The sequence below is a fragment of the Zonotrichia leucophrys genome, chromosome 4, assembly GCF_028769735.1.
Source record: "Zonotrichia leucophrys gambelii isolate GWCS_2022_RI chromosome 4, RI_Zleu_2.0, whole genome shotgun sequence".
NCBI classification, from domain to species: Eukaryota; Metazoa; Chordata; class Aves; order Passeriformes; family Passerellidae; genus Zonotrichia; species Zonotrichia leucophrys.
Genome location: NC_088173.1, coordinates 65,968,302 through 65,984,692, shown reverse-complemented (window position 1 = coordinate 65,984,692; position 16,391 = coordinate 65,968,302). Strand labels below are relative to the sequence as shown.

The window sequence follows — 16,391 nt, the reverse complement described above, 5'->3', positions numbered from 1 at the left end:
ACCCCCCATACATTCTCCCTGCTGTGGTGGAGTACTGCTGGGTGCTCCGGGATTGCCAGACAGGATTTCCAGAGAGTGCCTGAAGCCCTTGCAGGCAGAGCTACAGCTGGCAGAGGTGGGTGGGCAGCGTGCTGTGGCTCTGTGCAACCTGGGCTGGTGACAGTGAGGTTTCACTGGCATGTCCTGGGTTGTGTCCTTCAGTCTGCGCAGCAAAGCCCATCCTGTCACAGTGAGTGCGTTAGGAAACTCTCTCAGGCTGGCTCTAGTGTGCATCCATTAAAGCCTGGATAAGAGAGTTATGAAATCCCCCAAAGACTCCCCTCCTGAGCCCCAAACCAGAGAAAATGAGTTGCTTGTCCTTCCAGGAGCACTGAAAGCAAAGCAGTTACCGAACATCACACGCTGGCTGATTTCTGCCTCGTTCCCTGGTCTGGCAGAGTTGCTGACAGTCTGTCCAGCAGCCAGCCCCAGTGTGCCATGTGCCCGCATTCCATTAACCCTTTCTGTCTCTCCGTGCCCAGATCCCAAGCCTCCCAGCGCACCCGTGCCGCCCTCCTCAGCCAGCAGCCTGCCCTGGCCCGTCATCATCGGCATCCCGGCCGGGGCCGTGTTCATCCTGGGCACCATCCTGCTGTGGCTGTGCCAGTCCAAGAAGAAGCCGTGCTCCCCGCCGGGCACGGCGGCCCCCGCGCACCGCCCTGCGCCCCGCGAGCGCGCCGGCCTGGCCCCGCTCCCCGACAAGGACTGCATCTCCTCCATCAACTACGACGAGTACGTGGCCCAGCAGCAGCACCTGCTGTCCCAGGCGCCCGGCCTGGCCCCGGCCATGGCCCCCAAAATGTACCCAAAGATTTACACGGACATCCACACCCACACGCACTCGCACGTGGAGGGCAAGGTGCACCAGCACCAGCACATCCAGTACCAGTGCTGAGGGCCGGCCCCGCGGCTCCTTTGGGCTTTTCTCCCTCGTGGTACCTCAGCAGAGACTGCTCCAAGCCAGCTCAGCACTGCCAGCAACAGGCAAAGCAGACAGAAAAGGTTATATATGTAATTTTAAATATATATATATACATATATATATAATTGTATATGCGTGTGTGTATGTGTGTATATATATATGTGTATATATCTATATCTATCTATATAAATATATATATAATAGAGAAAGACACAGAGAGAAAAGAGATTTTTTTGTTTTTTAATTATTGCAATCAGGATGTAGCCGAGGAATAATGAAGGAACTCCAATTCACAGCAGAGAAGCAGCTGTCTCCAGCAGCAGAGCCTTCCTGGATATTTTAATCAGAGTGGCAACAAGTGAGATGGGACACAGGGATGTGAACCACCACACCTTCCTTGTGTTACTGAAGGGAGCAGGTAGAGCCAGAGGTGTGTGTGGTATTTCCTGGCTGGGCCTGGATTCCTTCCTGGGCATTGTTTTGGTGGGGAGCCCCCAGACCTCTCCTGCTCTCAGTGACTCAAACTCTGACACACCTGAGGCTCAGTGCCAAAGCACCAGGAGACATAACCCATTCATCTCGTGCAGGGAAAGGAAATAACACAAGAGGGTCTGAATAAACCAATTTCTGTTCACAAGGTGAAATGCCACGTGCTGCTCAGTCGTGGTCAGCACAATCAGCTAAGCAAGCTGGTTGGTTCAGTTTCTGCAAGGTGAAGGCATCTTGTTTGCCATGGGATTTTCCAGATCAGCTCCACTCCTCTGGTCCTAGGACTCAGTGCCACTGCCAGGAAAAAGGAAAGAAGGAAAAAGGAACATTGTACAGAACACCTTTATATTTATATTTAAGAAATAATAATAATTAATAATAATAATTGAACTGCTGATGGTGAAGAAAGCAAAACACACTGTCCTTCTCTGATGGCTTAGAGTGACAAGCTACTGGATTTTCTGCGCCAATGCAAAATACGTGAGAGCATTAGAAAAAATAGTAAGAAGCAAAGAGAGTGAAATAATCTTGTAGGAAAAAATTGCATTTGAGAAATATCCACCTAGGTTGTGTGTGGTTGTCCCCTCCCCTCAGATATCACTTCGTAAGTGATAAAGCATTGCAGTTCAAACAACAGGAAAAACAGAAAGAAGAGAAAATAAATAAGGACCATATTAAATACCTATATGGACTGGGAATGAATCCAATTGCAAAATATAAAACCTTTGTAATTCTATATAGAGTTTAAACAGAAGTCATGTATATTTAATTTATTTTGTTAAACAAGAAAAAAAATGTATGATATTTTCCTCGAAACAGGCATTTCTATATGTATTTTTGATCAAAGAAAATAAAGATTTTTTTTTTCAGGTTCTGTAGATGCCATGCTCAGAACACACTTGATGTAGCTTGTGACCAACTGTGCTTCTCCTGACCTGGAGGCCACCTGTCTCTGTGCCTTTCACACCAGCCAGGTGCCATCTCCTGTCCCCTCAGGTGCTGCTGGTGCCATCCTGTCCATCAGAAAATGACCTTTCCCACTGGCTGTGTTCTGGCTGTGGGCTCTGCAGTGCCCAGACCCCTGCTCATGGACCCCAGCCATCTTCAGCAGCAGAGTTCTTCTCTCACAGGGAAATCTCTTTCACTCTGCATTTCTGGGGGTGTGGGGAGGATGATTCATTCGTTTTTTTAAGCCCAGACCTGCAGTGGTTTGTTGGTTTGGGTTTTCTTAAAGAAAATTTTGTAAATCAAAGCATAATAATTTGTGAGGCTGTAAAAAGCAACTTTGGCCTCAGGGTGCTTGGAAGGGGAACTCATGAAATGTGGGTGAAACACTTGATTTGTAGCTGCAGCTGCTTTAGGAGCCAGTGGAGGGTGAGCTGGGCACAATGAGAGAGAACACAGGAGCTGCTCCCTTCAGTGGGGCTTGAACCTTCCTTGTGCTGCACCCCACACAGAGGCACCCAGCTCTTCAGGGGCCATTTCCTTTGGAGAAATAGTTTCAATGATGAAACTATTTCTCTTCTTTTCATTTAGAGTTTGATGGTTTAAACAAAAAAAAAGAAGAAAATTTGAAACATGCTAATTTTCAAGTTTGGAATCACTTCCTTCTCAAGCCTGTTCCATGAAAGAGATCCCCACCAAACCAGCTGCTCCATTTAAAAGTGAAACACTTTATTTAATCTGAAACAAAGCTGTGCTTTAGGCTTTGCTTTTCTCTGAACATTTGTGGAGGTGTTTGCTCTGTGTTGACCCGCAGTGATTTTTTTCTGGTGGTTTGTTTGAATCACCAGCAAACCAAACAGTTCCCTGTTTGCTCAGCCGTGATGCTGAGATGGGGCCCCAATTCAGTGAAACACTGAATCAGCTCCTGCTTTCTTCACCAATGCATTCTGCTCCAAAAAGTCCTTTTCTTGCCTTAGGAGGAGGTTATCCATGCAATAACCCCTAGAGGAAGGCCGTCCCTCTCTTGTAGAGTTTGTAATAAAGCAACCTATTGATAACTAGTATTTTTCAGCAGGAGGGTTCAAACAGATTTATGAAATTGCTAAATTTCAGATTAAGGATATCTTTATATGCATCCTCTCAGCTTCAGGGAGGGCTGAGAGGAGCTTAAGTGTGAGCACTGATATAAGGCATGGATATAAGGCATGGTTTGGGCAGGAGTTCTTAATGGCTGAAGTATAGTGACTCATTTCATTTTAAAAAATAAATTAAAAAGCCTCTACACACTAAGGGCATTGCCTTTATTTCAAGGAGACACTAAGCGTATGTTTCCATGAGAGATAATAAAGTCTGCATCTCATATCTTGTGCCTGTGGGAAGCTGCTTGCTTGTGGTGTGTCCCAAGCTCCTGCACATTCCAGCAGCACTGGGGCTTGGCACAGGGCAGGGTTCCCCTGTAGTCCCATGGTTCTTCTCTGCTCTCTGGGCCAGTGTTGTGGCAGGGAGACACTTCTGGCCATGCCCTGTGGGCAGCACCAACAGCAGCCTCAGAGCTGGGCACTGGCTTTGTGGGTTCAGCCCTGACAAACCCTGAGAGGTTTTCTAATGGCACCAGCTCCAGTGGCAGCTCTGAGCCTCAGAGAGGGGTTGGTGGGTGAAGAGAAGCACTCCTGCATTTCCCATGCAGCACAGAATTCCAGGCTGTGTAGCACTCTCCACCTGCCCTTTGTGAGCAGCCCTGCAGTGCTGCATCGCACAGGCAAAAATCACATTTTGTCAGATGGCTCCAGTGGAAGGAGTGGCTTCCTCCTGCCCTGCAAAGATAAATCTCTAGTGCTGCTGGCAGAGCTCTCCAGAGGCAAATGTTGCATTAAACCACCCTGTGTGGGCAATGCATCAGCCCAGGGCAGCTGCAGCTCTCGGCTGTGGCGCTGGGAATGCAGCTCTGGATTTGGGTGCACCATGAGAGATGCCACAAAGGTCTGGATTTGCAGAAAGCCTGGGGATTTCATCCTGCCTTGGCTGTCTGCTCCATCCTGACCACCAGGAATGGTGTGAGATTTCCCCCCAGGGAAATACCCTCACATGCCCTGTTTAGGAGGGGCTGTGGTTGTTGTCTGGGCCTTGCACTGGCTTGCTGTGCCTGGGTGGATTTCACATTTTTGAGGAATTATTTTTCCTTCACAAGGTACCTCTAAGACCTTTTCTGAGTCACTCTGTCCAAGCCTTACTGCATGCCATTGAATTTTAGGGCTTGATTGTGCCTTGCATATGTTGCAAAGTCTTCCATAGTTTAAATAAATTCAACCAGGTCACACTTGTGTATGAATATGTTTTTTATTCAGTGGGAAAAGATTTGGATGCATCTTCATTCCTCAATAGAGGGTGTTCAAAGAAAACCATTGTCTTGTTTCTGGTCACTGACCCTATGTTGAACACAGAAGATTTTTCATTTTATATATTTGTATGCATATAGGCATATAGATGTACATGCCAAGTTGTGATACAGAAGGCAATTGTACTTTTAAAACCATGGAGCTTCAAAGATCAAAGGAATTTTAGGCTTAAAACTCACTATCTTTGTTAATTTTATTTGCATTACAGATCAAACATGGCTTTACCTACCAGTTTGTGCATTTTTTAACTTTGTATGGACAATCTTTCTGTGGTCAGCCCCTTTCAAACTGAAAACTTATCAGACATTGGAGATAAAAAGTGTTCTGTGGTTTTCATTTGGTGACAAATACAATAACTGAACACATCAAAGGAGACAGAATGGCACAGTGTGTCTGTGGCTTTGTAATAAAAGTTGCAGAAAAAAAGGAATAAAAGCCTGGAGTTGTGCTAATGTGTTTTAGAGTTCTGTGTTTTGAAGGGAAGTGTGGCTCTGTGTGTGTGTGTGTGTGTTACACATCAGGAGTTTGTGCTGGCAGGACAAACAGAATTGTAAAGTTACCTGTGTGCCACAGCTTGGTCTGATATTTTGTGTGGGTTCTGTGAATCAAGCAGAGGCATTATTTTTTAAATTATTTGGGAAAGATTTCTGGGTTTTAGTGAAAAAGGGCAGTTTTTAATCTGTTCACCTCTAGAGCCAAATGCTACAACTGCACTAGGAGCCAAATTTTAATTAGCAGGATGGAATTTTGGAGTACCTGGAGTGGACCAAGGTCAAGCTCAGGACCTCCACCTCTTTTGAGGCAAACCTGTGAGTGTCTCACTGCTCACTCCAGAGGCAGTAAATGTCCAATCTGTGACATCTGAAGTTCAGAAAAGCTGGCCCTCACCCAAAAGGGGCCTGACCTGGGCCTCTGACCCCAACATCCCTGTGCAGGAATTGCACACTTGGGGTAGAAAAGAGGAAATATTTCTCTGTTGACTCCATTTCTGTGGCTGCCTGGAACTCTTGAGAGGTTTGAAATATTGGAATAAAGACCTGGGGGAGATGCAGAGCTGAGCAAACCCTGGGAGGTGGTCAGATATTAATGGGGAATTTACCATGGCTTTCCTACCTGGGCAGCACCTCTGCCTACATGAGGAACTTTGAGCATGCCCAGGACTCCAGACTGCTCAAAGCTGGTGATTAACATGGAATCATTGGAAAAGATCCTTACAATCATGGAATCACTACCCATATAGAGCTTGTTCCAGCTCTTGGAGATGCCAGTGGGAAAAAAATCCTTGCAATGTCCAGAGGGAAATCAGTCAGACACATGGAGCCATTCCCAGGTGTTTACATCTTTTCCCTGGAAGATTGGAAGAGAAAGATGGGGCAGAAATTAATGGAATTAATTTCCAATTCCCCAGTGTGAAGCCAGACGCACATAAATGGGAAATGCACACTCTTAGGGAGATGGTTTAGGGGTGATTATGGTGGTGCAGGTTTGACAGTGGGACTGGATGATCTTGAGGTTCTCTTCCAACCCTGAAGATCCTGTAGAGCACCAAGACACAGAACCAAACTGGTGAGAAAAATTCAAGACCACCAACCAATTAATATCTTCCAATTACTTACTGCCCTTTAAGTCTTTAAATCTCAAACTAGACATAAGGAAAAAAATCTTTTACAATGAGAATGGTGAAACACCAGAGAAGTGGTGGGTGCCCCATCCCTGGAAACATTTAAGGCCAGGTTGGATAAGGCTCTGAGCAATCTGATCTAGTTGAAGATGTCCCTATTGCAGAAGGTGGGACTAGATGATCTTTAAAGGTCCCTTCCAACCCACTCCATGCTGTGAATCTGTGATCCAAATGTTCTGGGATGGGTTAGGGTCTGTCATCCAAATGCGCTGGGATGTCCACCAGTCAGTTCTGCATTCTGGACCTGTCAGAAAATGCTGCTAAGAAGGGAGATGTAGGCATAGACTTTGTCTTCACCTTTTCCTATCAGCAGAGCATTTCTTTGCCCAAGATTCTCAGCTTTTAAAAGTTTGCTACAAACGTAAAAAAGCCTTGAACAAATCCCAGCCCCAAAAATGTGGATTACTGTAGCTGGAAATAGGAAATAATGGCTGATAAAACCACATTTAAAATAGCGGTGTTGTATTGACTGTTAGGTGGCACATATATATTGTCTGTTTATGGAATGGAGTCTGGAGAAAAGAGAATGCCCATTTAACATTTTGTGTATGTTTACCAGCTTCAGGTCTTTGTGAGCAATATATGGAGCTATGACCTTTATTTGTCCTCACTTTAGCTTATGCATTTTTTCTTTCCTTCTTTTTTCTTTTCCTTTCTGTCAGTCTGATGTAATTAGGATTTAACATATTCCCCAATATGCATGGACATCAGCAAAGCAATGAATATTTTTTTTTCCCATTTTCACTAACCAAATCCAGTCCAAAGTGCTATTTCTATCCAAGCTGATCTATGCTTTAGTGAAAGGAGTAATAAATAACATTTTAGACCAGACTTCAAAATGCCTTTTTCCTTTGATCTGAGTAATTAAAGTCAAGCTGCTGTTCCTGAGCGTTTTCTGATGGAATTACACGAGTTACACAGCTCTTCATTTGTATCTTATTAAGCATTATGTGTTATTGATGCTGTCCAAACAATTAGCACCTAAATATGCCCCATATTCTCATAAAGAAGCAGTAGCAGTGTTCATGTTAATGCCCTGGTTAACAGTTTGCTCCCATCCCGAGTCCACCATCAATGCTTGAATGCCATTTAATATCAATCAGGACTTTACTGATGCCCCTCTGAATTGTTCTCTTCTGCAATCCTTTAACTGTGCAGCCAAGTGAGAAGAAGTTGAGCAATAACATTAAGTAAAAATGGCATCTCTCTTAAGGCAGGATTTTTCCTAAGTTCACTGCAAGTTTTGGTTATAAGAAGGCGAGCGCTTGGCGGCGATCGGTCATTCTGACGTTTTTATGGTGTTTTTATTACCCCTGGCTCATTTCCATGCTAAAGAGAACATTTGTAACAATGCTCGCTCGCTCTGTTATGGTTGGGACCGCGCTTTGTTCGCTGCTGCTGCGCCCAGCAATGCTCTTGGCACACGTCCTCCCAGAGCCCGCCGTGTATTTATTCAAAAGGAAGGAAAAAGAAGTGTCTACTAAAACAATAAACTACTACTGCTTGCCTTAACGTGGCCACAGCTTCCTTCTGCCGCAGACAATCAGTTAGAAAAGCTGTTGGGCAAACTTGCTCCTTCTTTGCTGAAAAAATAAATATTCATGAAGCTTGCAGCCACTTTTTTTCTGTGCTTTATTATTGGGTTGAAAACTGTGAAGGGTTTTAAAGCTAATGATTTAATCTGAGAGATAAGGATGGAGGTCCAGATCCTGGAACCAATAGGAGCTCGGATTGAAATACTAATGAGGGCCTGGGTAAGGGTTTAAGGCAAATTTTGATGTGTTACTTTAATATTAATGTTATCCTGCATGTAAGGATAGGTTCAACCCAATATTAATTTTATTATTAATTTCATTAATTTTATAAATGTTGAAAATTGAATACACTAATACATTCACTAATGCTGTCTGAGACAGGAGGTGAATGTGAAAAGAGGAGTCATGAATGATAGGGAGGAGCAATTAAAAAAAGATGGGGAGTGGTGTCATGTCACCAGAGGTTTCCAGGGTCAAGCCAAGGCTTTGGCCACTCCACACGTGTTGGATGCCAGGAGGCAGCTGGAGAACCTGTGGGGACCTCCTCAGACCCAGGGTAAACTGGAGCACCCAGTGCCCACTGTGTAACAGGCAAATTCTCTTGGGCCCGTCACTGCAGAACATCTTTCATTTAAAGTGTGTTCATGTCTTCCCTGGTTTGCAAAGACAAGGAAGGATGTTTTAAAATTTAGATTAATCTTTTATCTTAAGCAACTTGGCGAAATTAACAACAGAGTAATCATACGCTTCCTCAAGCAGGGAAGAGAAACTGGCACTTCCCAAAGGTGGTTTGGTTACTGCGTGGAGAAGAAGACCCTCAATGTTGTTTCTTCTTCCACCAAAGCCAACAAGTTGAGTTTGTTACCCAGGTCCCATGAAACAAAAGGATGAACCTGGCTTTGCAAATGAAATACAATGCTGGAAAAAATATAAGTATGCAGCAAATTGGTGAAGTGTCCATTTATGTGACTTTTGCCCAAACCTGGTAGAGATGTCAGCAAATAGAGGTGACTGTGTTGTGCAGCCTGGGAGGCTGGTGGTGCCCTGAGCTCTCCCTGTCTGTAGGAACAGGGAACAAAGGCAGGTGGTGAGAGGGTGGAGAGGGGCAGGGTGGGGTCTCTGCTGTCCCAGACCCCGCTTCCACCCCAGCTGCTGTTTGCTGGCCAGGCCTGGGCACCCGAGCTGGCCTCTGCCATGGTTCAGTGGGAGCCGAGAGCTCTCCCACTTGGCATCACACGAGGAGGGTTTGATGTTTATCTGGAACTCCCTTCCAAAGCGCATTCGTGGCAGAGGCTGCGTGTAAGGACAGGTTCAGCCCGCTATCACAGAGAAGTGATAAAACACTTTTCTCTCATTTTGGTTCTTAAGGCCTAATACTCCCATATGCCAGAAAAGATTTGTAAGGGGCCATAAAGTCAGCACAGCTCTGTTTGCACTTGTTTTTTGGTTCCTTGACAGTGCTGCTGGGGCCTCTGTGCAAACATGACTGCAGTCAGCATTTAAAGTGCCAGTCCCTGCAGTATTTGAGCTGATTTTCCCTCTTGGCTGGAATGGACCCAGAAACCAAAAGGTGGAAAACCACCTGGGCAAATCAATGTCAAAATAGAACTTAGAAATAACCTCAGCAATTCTATGATTCTGTGTTTTACTGTCTCTCAGAGCATCAGAGTGGCAAAGCAAGATGAAGGTCAATTATTTCCCCAAACTAGAGGTGGTGGCAAGATGAGGATCCTGGAAGCCCCACTGGGGATGCTGTGTCTGAGTTCCAAGCTCAATTTCTCAGCCAGTGGAAGGCACAGCCAGTCTGTTACTGTTCAGGGTCTTCAATTGTCCCTTTTTCTTCCAAAACATTGTCTAAAAGGTGAAGCTGTTTCCCCAGGTGCTGGATGAGGCAATCAGAGTGGTTTGGGTTAAACTTGGCTTCATGGAAGTCACTGAGATTCTTATGCTGGATTTTTGGGAGGCAAGCTCATTTCCTTTAGGAAGCTGGCAGCCTTCTGACAGCTGCTGTCATCAGCACTCTGGTATATAATATTTTCCCTTTATTTTCTGGACAAGTATGTACAAGAGAAATGTGAGGGGAAATTTGTACCATCCTGGAGGAACTGTGCAAGATGTGTCAACACCAAACCTTTGTCCTATAGCTACTAGAGAAATTCAGTTGTGTGTGGCACCAACTCATACATGTCAAGCATTCAGAAGCTTCTCTCTAAGACCATGTGTTGTCCTTAAGAAAGCTGGGGGGCAAAATAATTATAAATAGTTCACATTTCAACTAGCACTAAACTGAAATTTTACCAAGCAGGTTCAAATTATTTATTAAACACTGTTAGGTCCCTCCAGGAGTATCAGGCAACAAATGATAGACAATATTTTGGCAGTAAAGAGAAATGGCTGCTTCCAACAATTATGGATGACCAGGCTGTGCAGGAAACATGTTTGGATTATTAATCTTGATAGTTTTTCATTGTTGAGATTGTGGTTGAAGATATCAGTACAGGGACAAGCATACCAGCTGTGGATTTTTTTCTAACTATATGTTAAATTTTCAATATTTGGCTACTCAGAATTCTAAAGAATGGTCATGAAAAATATGAATTTCCAAAATCTTTAGTGTGTGGGCCATTAAAAATAATTTAATATAAAGATATGTTCCTGATGCTTTTTTCACTTTACAGAAATCATGAAGAGAGTTTATAGAGACAAAATCTATGACTGTTGTATGTAGTGAGGAAGTTACAGTTATTTTATTCTGGTTTATATATGTGTCGCCAGTGTTGGTCAATAAGGAAAGCCATTTTGTTGTTTCCAAAACTGTCAAATATTTGAGCTGTCCCCTGGTAGTATTTTTAATACTTTCAGTCAATGTCCCTAGGATATTTCACAGTATTTGGAATTCAGAAGCCAGGGTTGTTTTTTATTTTTAATTTAGCAGATTAAATGTGTAGAGTTAGAGACATGTTCTGGTCTTTGCCTCTGGCAATGCCTGTGCAGTGTGTAAGGAAGACAAGTCAATAATTCCCATTTTTCCAAGGCAAAATATCAAAACTGGAAGCTCCTGAATTCCGTGAGTCTGCCTGGGGCCCCAGCCTGGAGAGCTCTTCTGTCCAACCTTCCTTTGAAAGCTCCATCAGCGTTTCCCTTTAAAACACACCCAGAGGGTCTGACACCTTTTTATGTGATAATCAGGTGCTGGTAACTCTCACTCCAGGTGTGAGAGAAGGGCTCACACATTGCAGCCCTTGCAAATTTTCCATCCAAAGTCCTGAGAATTGCCCCAAATCGTGACTTTCTGAGCACCCTCAGCCGGGCATCCTGAGGTTTTCCCTTGTGTGGGGATGGAAATAAATGGAAATAAATGCTGTGGGCAGGCAGGGGAAGGAGGCAGGGACTTCCAAAGCTGCCTGAGAGCTGTTGAGGTGACAGCCCAGCATTTCCACCTCCTTGCAGCCACTGAGGATCCCCCTGGACCCTGAGCAGGGTTGTGTGGTGGCAGATGAGGGGCACTATTCCCCTGGGGCTGTCAAATCTCAGTGATGCATCCTGCACCAAGAAGGAAGGCTGGAAAGGATGGGCTGGAAACGGCTCCATCCAGCATCCCTAAGGCAGGCATGCTGGGCAGACAGCAAGTTGCCAGGACCCATATTTGGAAGTCTTTCATGGCCATCATCTGCCATCATCTCAAGCCAAGAATCATAAGCATTATAACAAGGAGATATACTTGAGCACAGAGGATTATGGTTTTCTCAAGGATTGTTGTCATAAACCCCATGGTGGGTAGAGCTTAACATAGTTTATGATAATAACTGAGTATCACATTGCCCACAGCATCAAAAAATGACGGCAAAATTCAGCAGCAGGTGGGCAGCTTTAATTATATAGGCTCCAAAGGGAATAAACACTGGGATGGTTTTTACTGTCTGTCTGGTATGAGTCAGTCCACAATGACCCCACTGGTGCGATTTGGTGAGAATAAAGCATCTAGCCCACATTTAACCATGCAAAGTTTCTTTTTCTCCTTTCCCCCCTCTCCCTGTGAGAGCAGAGAAAACAGGATTTGTAGGAGGAACTGGGGGATGTGTTGCTGTCAGTGATTTGCACAAATCTGAGGCAGGTTTGTGAAACAGAGACAGAGGAAGCACCCGAACAGCTGGGGCTGCAACAGATGTTCTCCAGACAGCTCTGCCTCATGGAGATGTAGTGCAGTAACAGGTCATGTTACAGAAACAGAAAATTAAAAAGAGTGATTTTGCATGCATGAGCGCTGGCTCCCCAGGCCGGGCAGCGTGAGTGACACTGAGCAGGGGAAGGCAGCTGGGACCCCTCTGAGGAGAGCATTGTGTCCCTTGCCACCACAGCCTGTCTTTCCAACACAGAGATACCTCCAGCAGAAATAACCACACTCCCAGTACGGAAACACAGGAGGGGTGAGTGCAAAATCCCCTCAACACTTCTGCAATTCAAGGGCGGGTTCCAAATTTCTTGTATTTCTGCCTTAGGGCTTTCTGCCTCTTCCTCTGCGTCTCTTCCTGCAGGTCACTGAGTGTGGATTTTGCTTTATGCTGACCTAGAAATGAGAATGGCTGCAGGAAATTTGCCAGGAATCCCTGGACATTATTCCCTGTTGTGGTGAAGCCAGGTGGTGATGTCCCAGCTGGAGCTCCAGTGCCATCCAAAGCTCCACACCAACCAAAGCTCCCCAGAGAAGGTCCCAGAGCGTGGCCAGGACAGCTCTGCCCTTGCAGTGTCTGCTGCTTGCATGCTGCTGGCTTCATCTAGGGGGAAATAGGAGATTTTAGGTGATCTCTGAGGCCAAGAGGCCCTATACCTTCCTCTTGCAATTAAAATGGCTCCCCAGGTATTAAAAAGTCTTTTTTCTCTTAGCTTCATGACTGAAGAAGTTGAGATTCCTTGGCTCTGGTTTTCAAGGTTGTTTATTTTCTCTTATCTATTACATTCTTTCTCTGACCTGCTGAGGTCTGTCTGGCAGGTCAGGCTTTGGCACAGTGACCACTCTTGGGGCAGTGTTACCTTTTTATACTAAGAACTACATGTACTTTATTTACAATTATTTTACAATATCTATCACCTATGTTAGACAGTCTGTCTCTATCCTAAACCAACCCAAAAGTGTCACCATCACAGCAGAAGATGAAGGGACCAGAAGAAGACGAGGAAGAAGAAGAAGAAGAAGAAGAAGAAGAAGAAGAAGAAGAAGAAGAAGAAGAAGAGGAAGGAGGAGGAGGAGGAGGAGGAGGAGGAGGAGGACAGGACACCCAGATTCCTCCATCTTGCCTCTTGAACCCCCATTCTAAATCCCCAAAATTCTACTTTTTCACTCTGCGACAAATTCACTCCCATTGTACTGAAACTCTTGTGGCTTGGTAATCTTCACCCAAAGTTGGTAGTTGTTTCCATGGGCTAAAATCGAAGGCACAGGTGTTTTTGACTCTGTGCCAAGGTCTCTGAGCCCCCTGCCAGGGTCTGGAGCCCTCCAGAGCAGCCAGAGCAATGTCCTGGGCTCTGACACCTTCCTTTCCTTCAGATAAAGAGAGTTCCTAGCTCCCAGGTCATAGGGTTTCTTGAGAGATCTCCAGTATTTTCCTTGAAACTGAGCTGTTTTGCATCCAGGAATACAATACTGATGAGGTCAGATGGCAAACTGGGAGCACAGAGGGCAATATCTTGTACTATTATTAATTTTTTTTCCCAAACTGGACATCATTTATTTCCACAATGAGCAACATCATAAAAAACGAAACTGGCCCTCTTCACTGTTTCCCTTTGGGTACGCAGAACAATTTTCTTACCTTCCTGTCTGGTTGCTTTATTTCAGTGTGTCCCAAAGGTTTTTCTCATTTAATTATTTTCATTAAAAAACTGAACATTGCCTTCTTACACTTAGTGCTTTCATTATGTAAAAAATTCTGATGTTTTTCACAGGTATCTTATTCAGCTTTGCCACTATGATGCTCTAAAAAAGCTCCATCAGTAAATGGAAATGGACTCAATGGGATATTAAATATATTTAAGTAAACACATTAAGCAAGCATTAAGAAAAGTGAGCACTCTTAACTCGATGAAATGAGACTGCAAGCACACAAGGGCCCCATAATGGCAGTTTCATTATTACAAACAGACTCCTGTACACAGACTCACATGTTCCAGCCCTCTCTCCTAACATGAGAAAAGTGTGATCTGTCATGTCTTTGCATGATATCACTGCTCTGCTGGCATTGAAATATTGCATTTATTGCACAGTGCAGTGCTTGGGACCAAAAACATTGTGGCTCTGAGTGGAAGGGCCTCACTTTGTTGTGTCTCTCCAAGTTCATCAGAAACCCAGAGCCCACCAAATAACCAAATTTCCTATTTACAAACACATGGGGCAGCCACTGGGGATTTCTTAAAATATTTTAGTCTTTTTAACCACGGATTTCTAGAGTAATTTCATTCAGCCTTTAGCACACCTCATGCTGCAGAACAGTGCATTTTGCCACTGAAATCCTGTGCAGGAGCTGCTGGGAGCTGCTGCAGCCACTCTGGCTCTGCCAAGGGCAGCGTGGGCACCTCTTGATGGGCAATTGTGCAGACAAATCTAACAGAGCAATCCACAGCCATCCTGACAGTCACTGCTCAAAATTCTTTATTGAGGGCTGATGAATAGAAACCGCCTATGCAAAATTCAGGGAATGATTTCTGAGGAAAGGAAAGAGGAACTGGGATTTCTTTTACACGTGTTTTCTATATTGCACTCATAATTACTAATTGCTTCCTCACTTGGGATTACAGGCTATTATTTTAAGCTTCAGAACATCAGTGACATGTAGGGATAGACTGATTGCAAATCTCTATTTTTTCTATTTCTGAATAGGGATTACTTGTAAAACCTGGATATTTTCCTTACCTGCGAGATTAGGGTAAGGTTACCATTCCAAGCTGTCCTGTATTTCTGGTCCAGACCAGTCCCAAATTGCCATCTCTTTCTGTTCCTGACCTCCTTTTAGCTTTCACACCTCCCTGCCCCTTTGGGATCATCTTTGCAATAGTGCCCAGAAAGGCCCCCTCTCTGCAAAGGAAAAGATATAGAGCTGAAAAGGCAGGTTGGATTTTGGGGAAACATTTTCAAATATTTTCCTGCTGCTCATGGGACCTTGCTGGTCCTGTGACCAGCCAAAATTACAGCAATGAAGAATGATCAACGACCAGGACTGGTCAAGTCACTGGGTTTCCTTATTGACCAATACTGGTCACAGGACTCCTGTGGGAACAGAATCACAGAATCTCAGGAACCCACATGCTGAATTCTGGATAATTTACTGGGCTGCAAAGATGATACAGCCCAGAGTCCAAACCAAGAAAAAAAAGGTGTGAAGAGGAACGGGGGGAGATGGGGGAAACACTTGAATCTTCTCTCTGGGAGGCTTTTCTAAAACATGAGCTTTGGCATGGTCTGGGATGCTTCAACTGGAAAATCTGCAGATGAGAGAGACACGAGAGGCTGCTTCAGGAACTGAGAGGCCTTTTTAGGGTGAAGTGCTGTAAATAAATGACCAAAGCCAGCGACAGTGGGAGAAATCAAAAGGAACCATAAGAGCATAAAAAGTAGGGAAAGTTTGAGGTCAGCTGCTATAATTCAGTATAACTGCACCCTCCTCTCTGACCTCCACAAGAGCTACAGCTTTCATGCTTCATTCTAAGCAGGAGATGTACAAAAAAACCCAAATTAATTTGGAGAAATAGGGGGAAGCTGAGTTGAAAATGAGAGAATGGATTGATCATTTGGCTTAGTCTACTCAACAATTTTCATTATACCCTCCATGACCATATTCCAGTTGAGAGGGGAGTGTTTTCTCTCCATCTGTTGATGGAAAGAAACCTTCACAAGGGCTGGTTTGCTCTCTGCCTGGAGAGCTTGGCACCACAGGTCAGTAGGAAATTTGTTCCCCATCCTGTGAGATGTTTCTGAGATTTTGCTTTTCCTGTCCTGTAATGAATAAGAAGAACAAGTAAAATTCTCCACACCAAACTTTTCCCCTCCAATTTCAGATTGGTTCCACAGAAATTTTTAATCTGAAGCATGTGGGACCAGTTTATTTCAATTCTGATATCTAAAGATCAGGAAAAGCTCTTGGGAAGTGTAACTGTACTGCGATTTCAATGGTACTTTAGAATAAAAAGAAATCATTCATTTAAGGAAAAAAATAAAAAGACACAGAGTTGCAAAGTGTATTTTTAAAATGTTTGGTCTGGAGAGTTTTTCCTCCCCAAATGTTCCTCCGAGCAGGTTGGATTCTGACAAAGCAGTTTCCAGGAAATGTGGCTCCTCTCACGCCAGTTTGGGAGATCCTGCACTGTTTGGGAGATCCTCATCTCTGGATCCA

General features: G+C 44.5%; 1 protein-coding gene across 3 annotated transcripts in view; it reads left to right on the top strand.

Annotated features, from left to right (window-relative positions):
* FGFRL1 (fibroblast growth factor receptor like 1) overlaps nucleotides 1–5,706 on the top strand; it is a 170,172-nt gene extending 164,466 nt beyond the window's left edge. For all 3 annotated transcript variants that reach the window (XM_064711970.1, XM_064711971.1, XM_064711972.1), the window contains one exon: nucleotides 522–5,706. In XM_064711970.1, the coding sequence (XP_064568040.1) occupies nucleotides 522–934 (413 nt within the window). In that variant the 3' untranslated portion in view covers nucleotides 935–5,706. The remainder of the gene's footprint in view (nucleotides 1–521) is intronic.
* The last annotated feature ends 10,685 nt before the right edge of the window (nucleotides 5,707–16,391 follow it).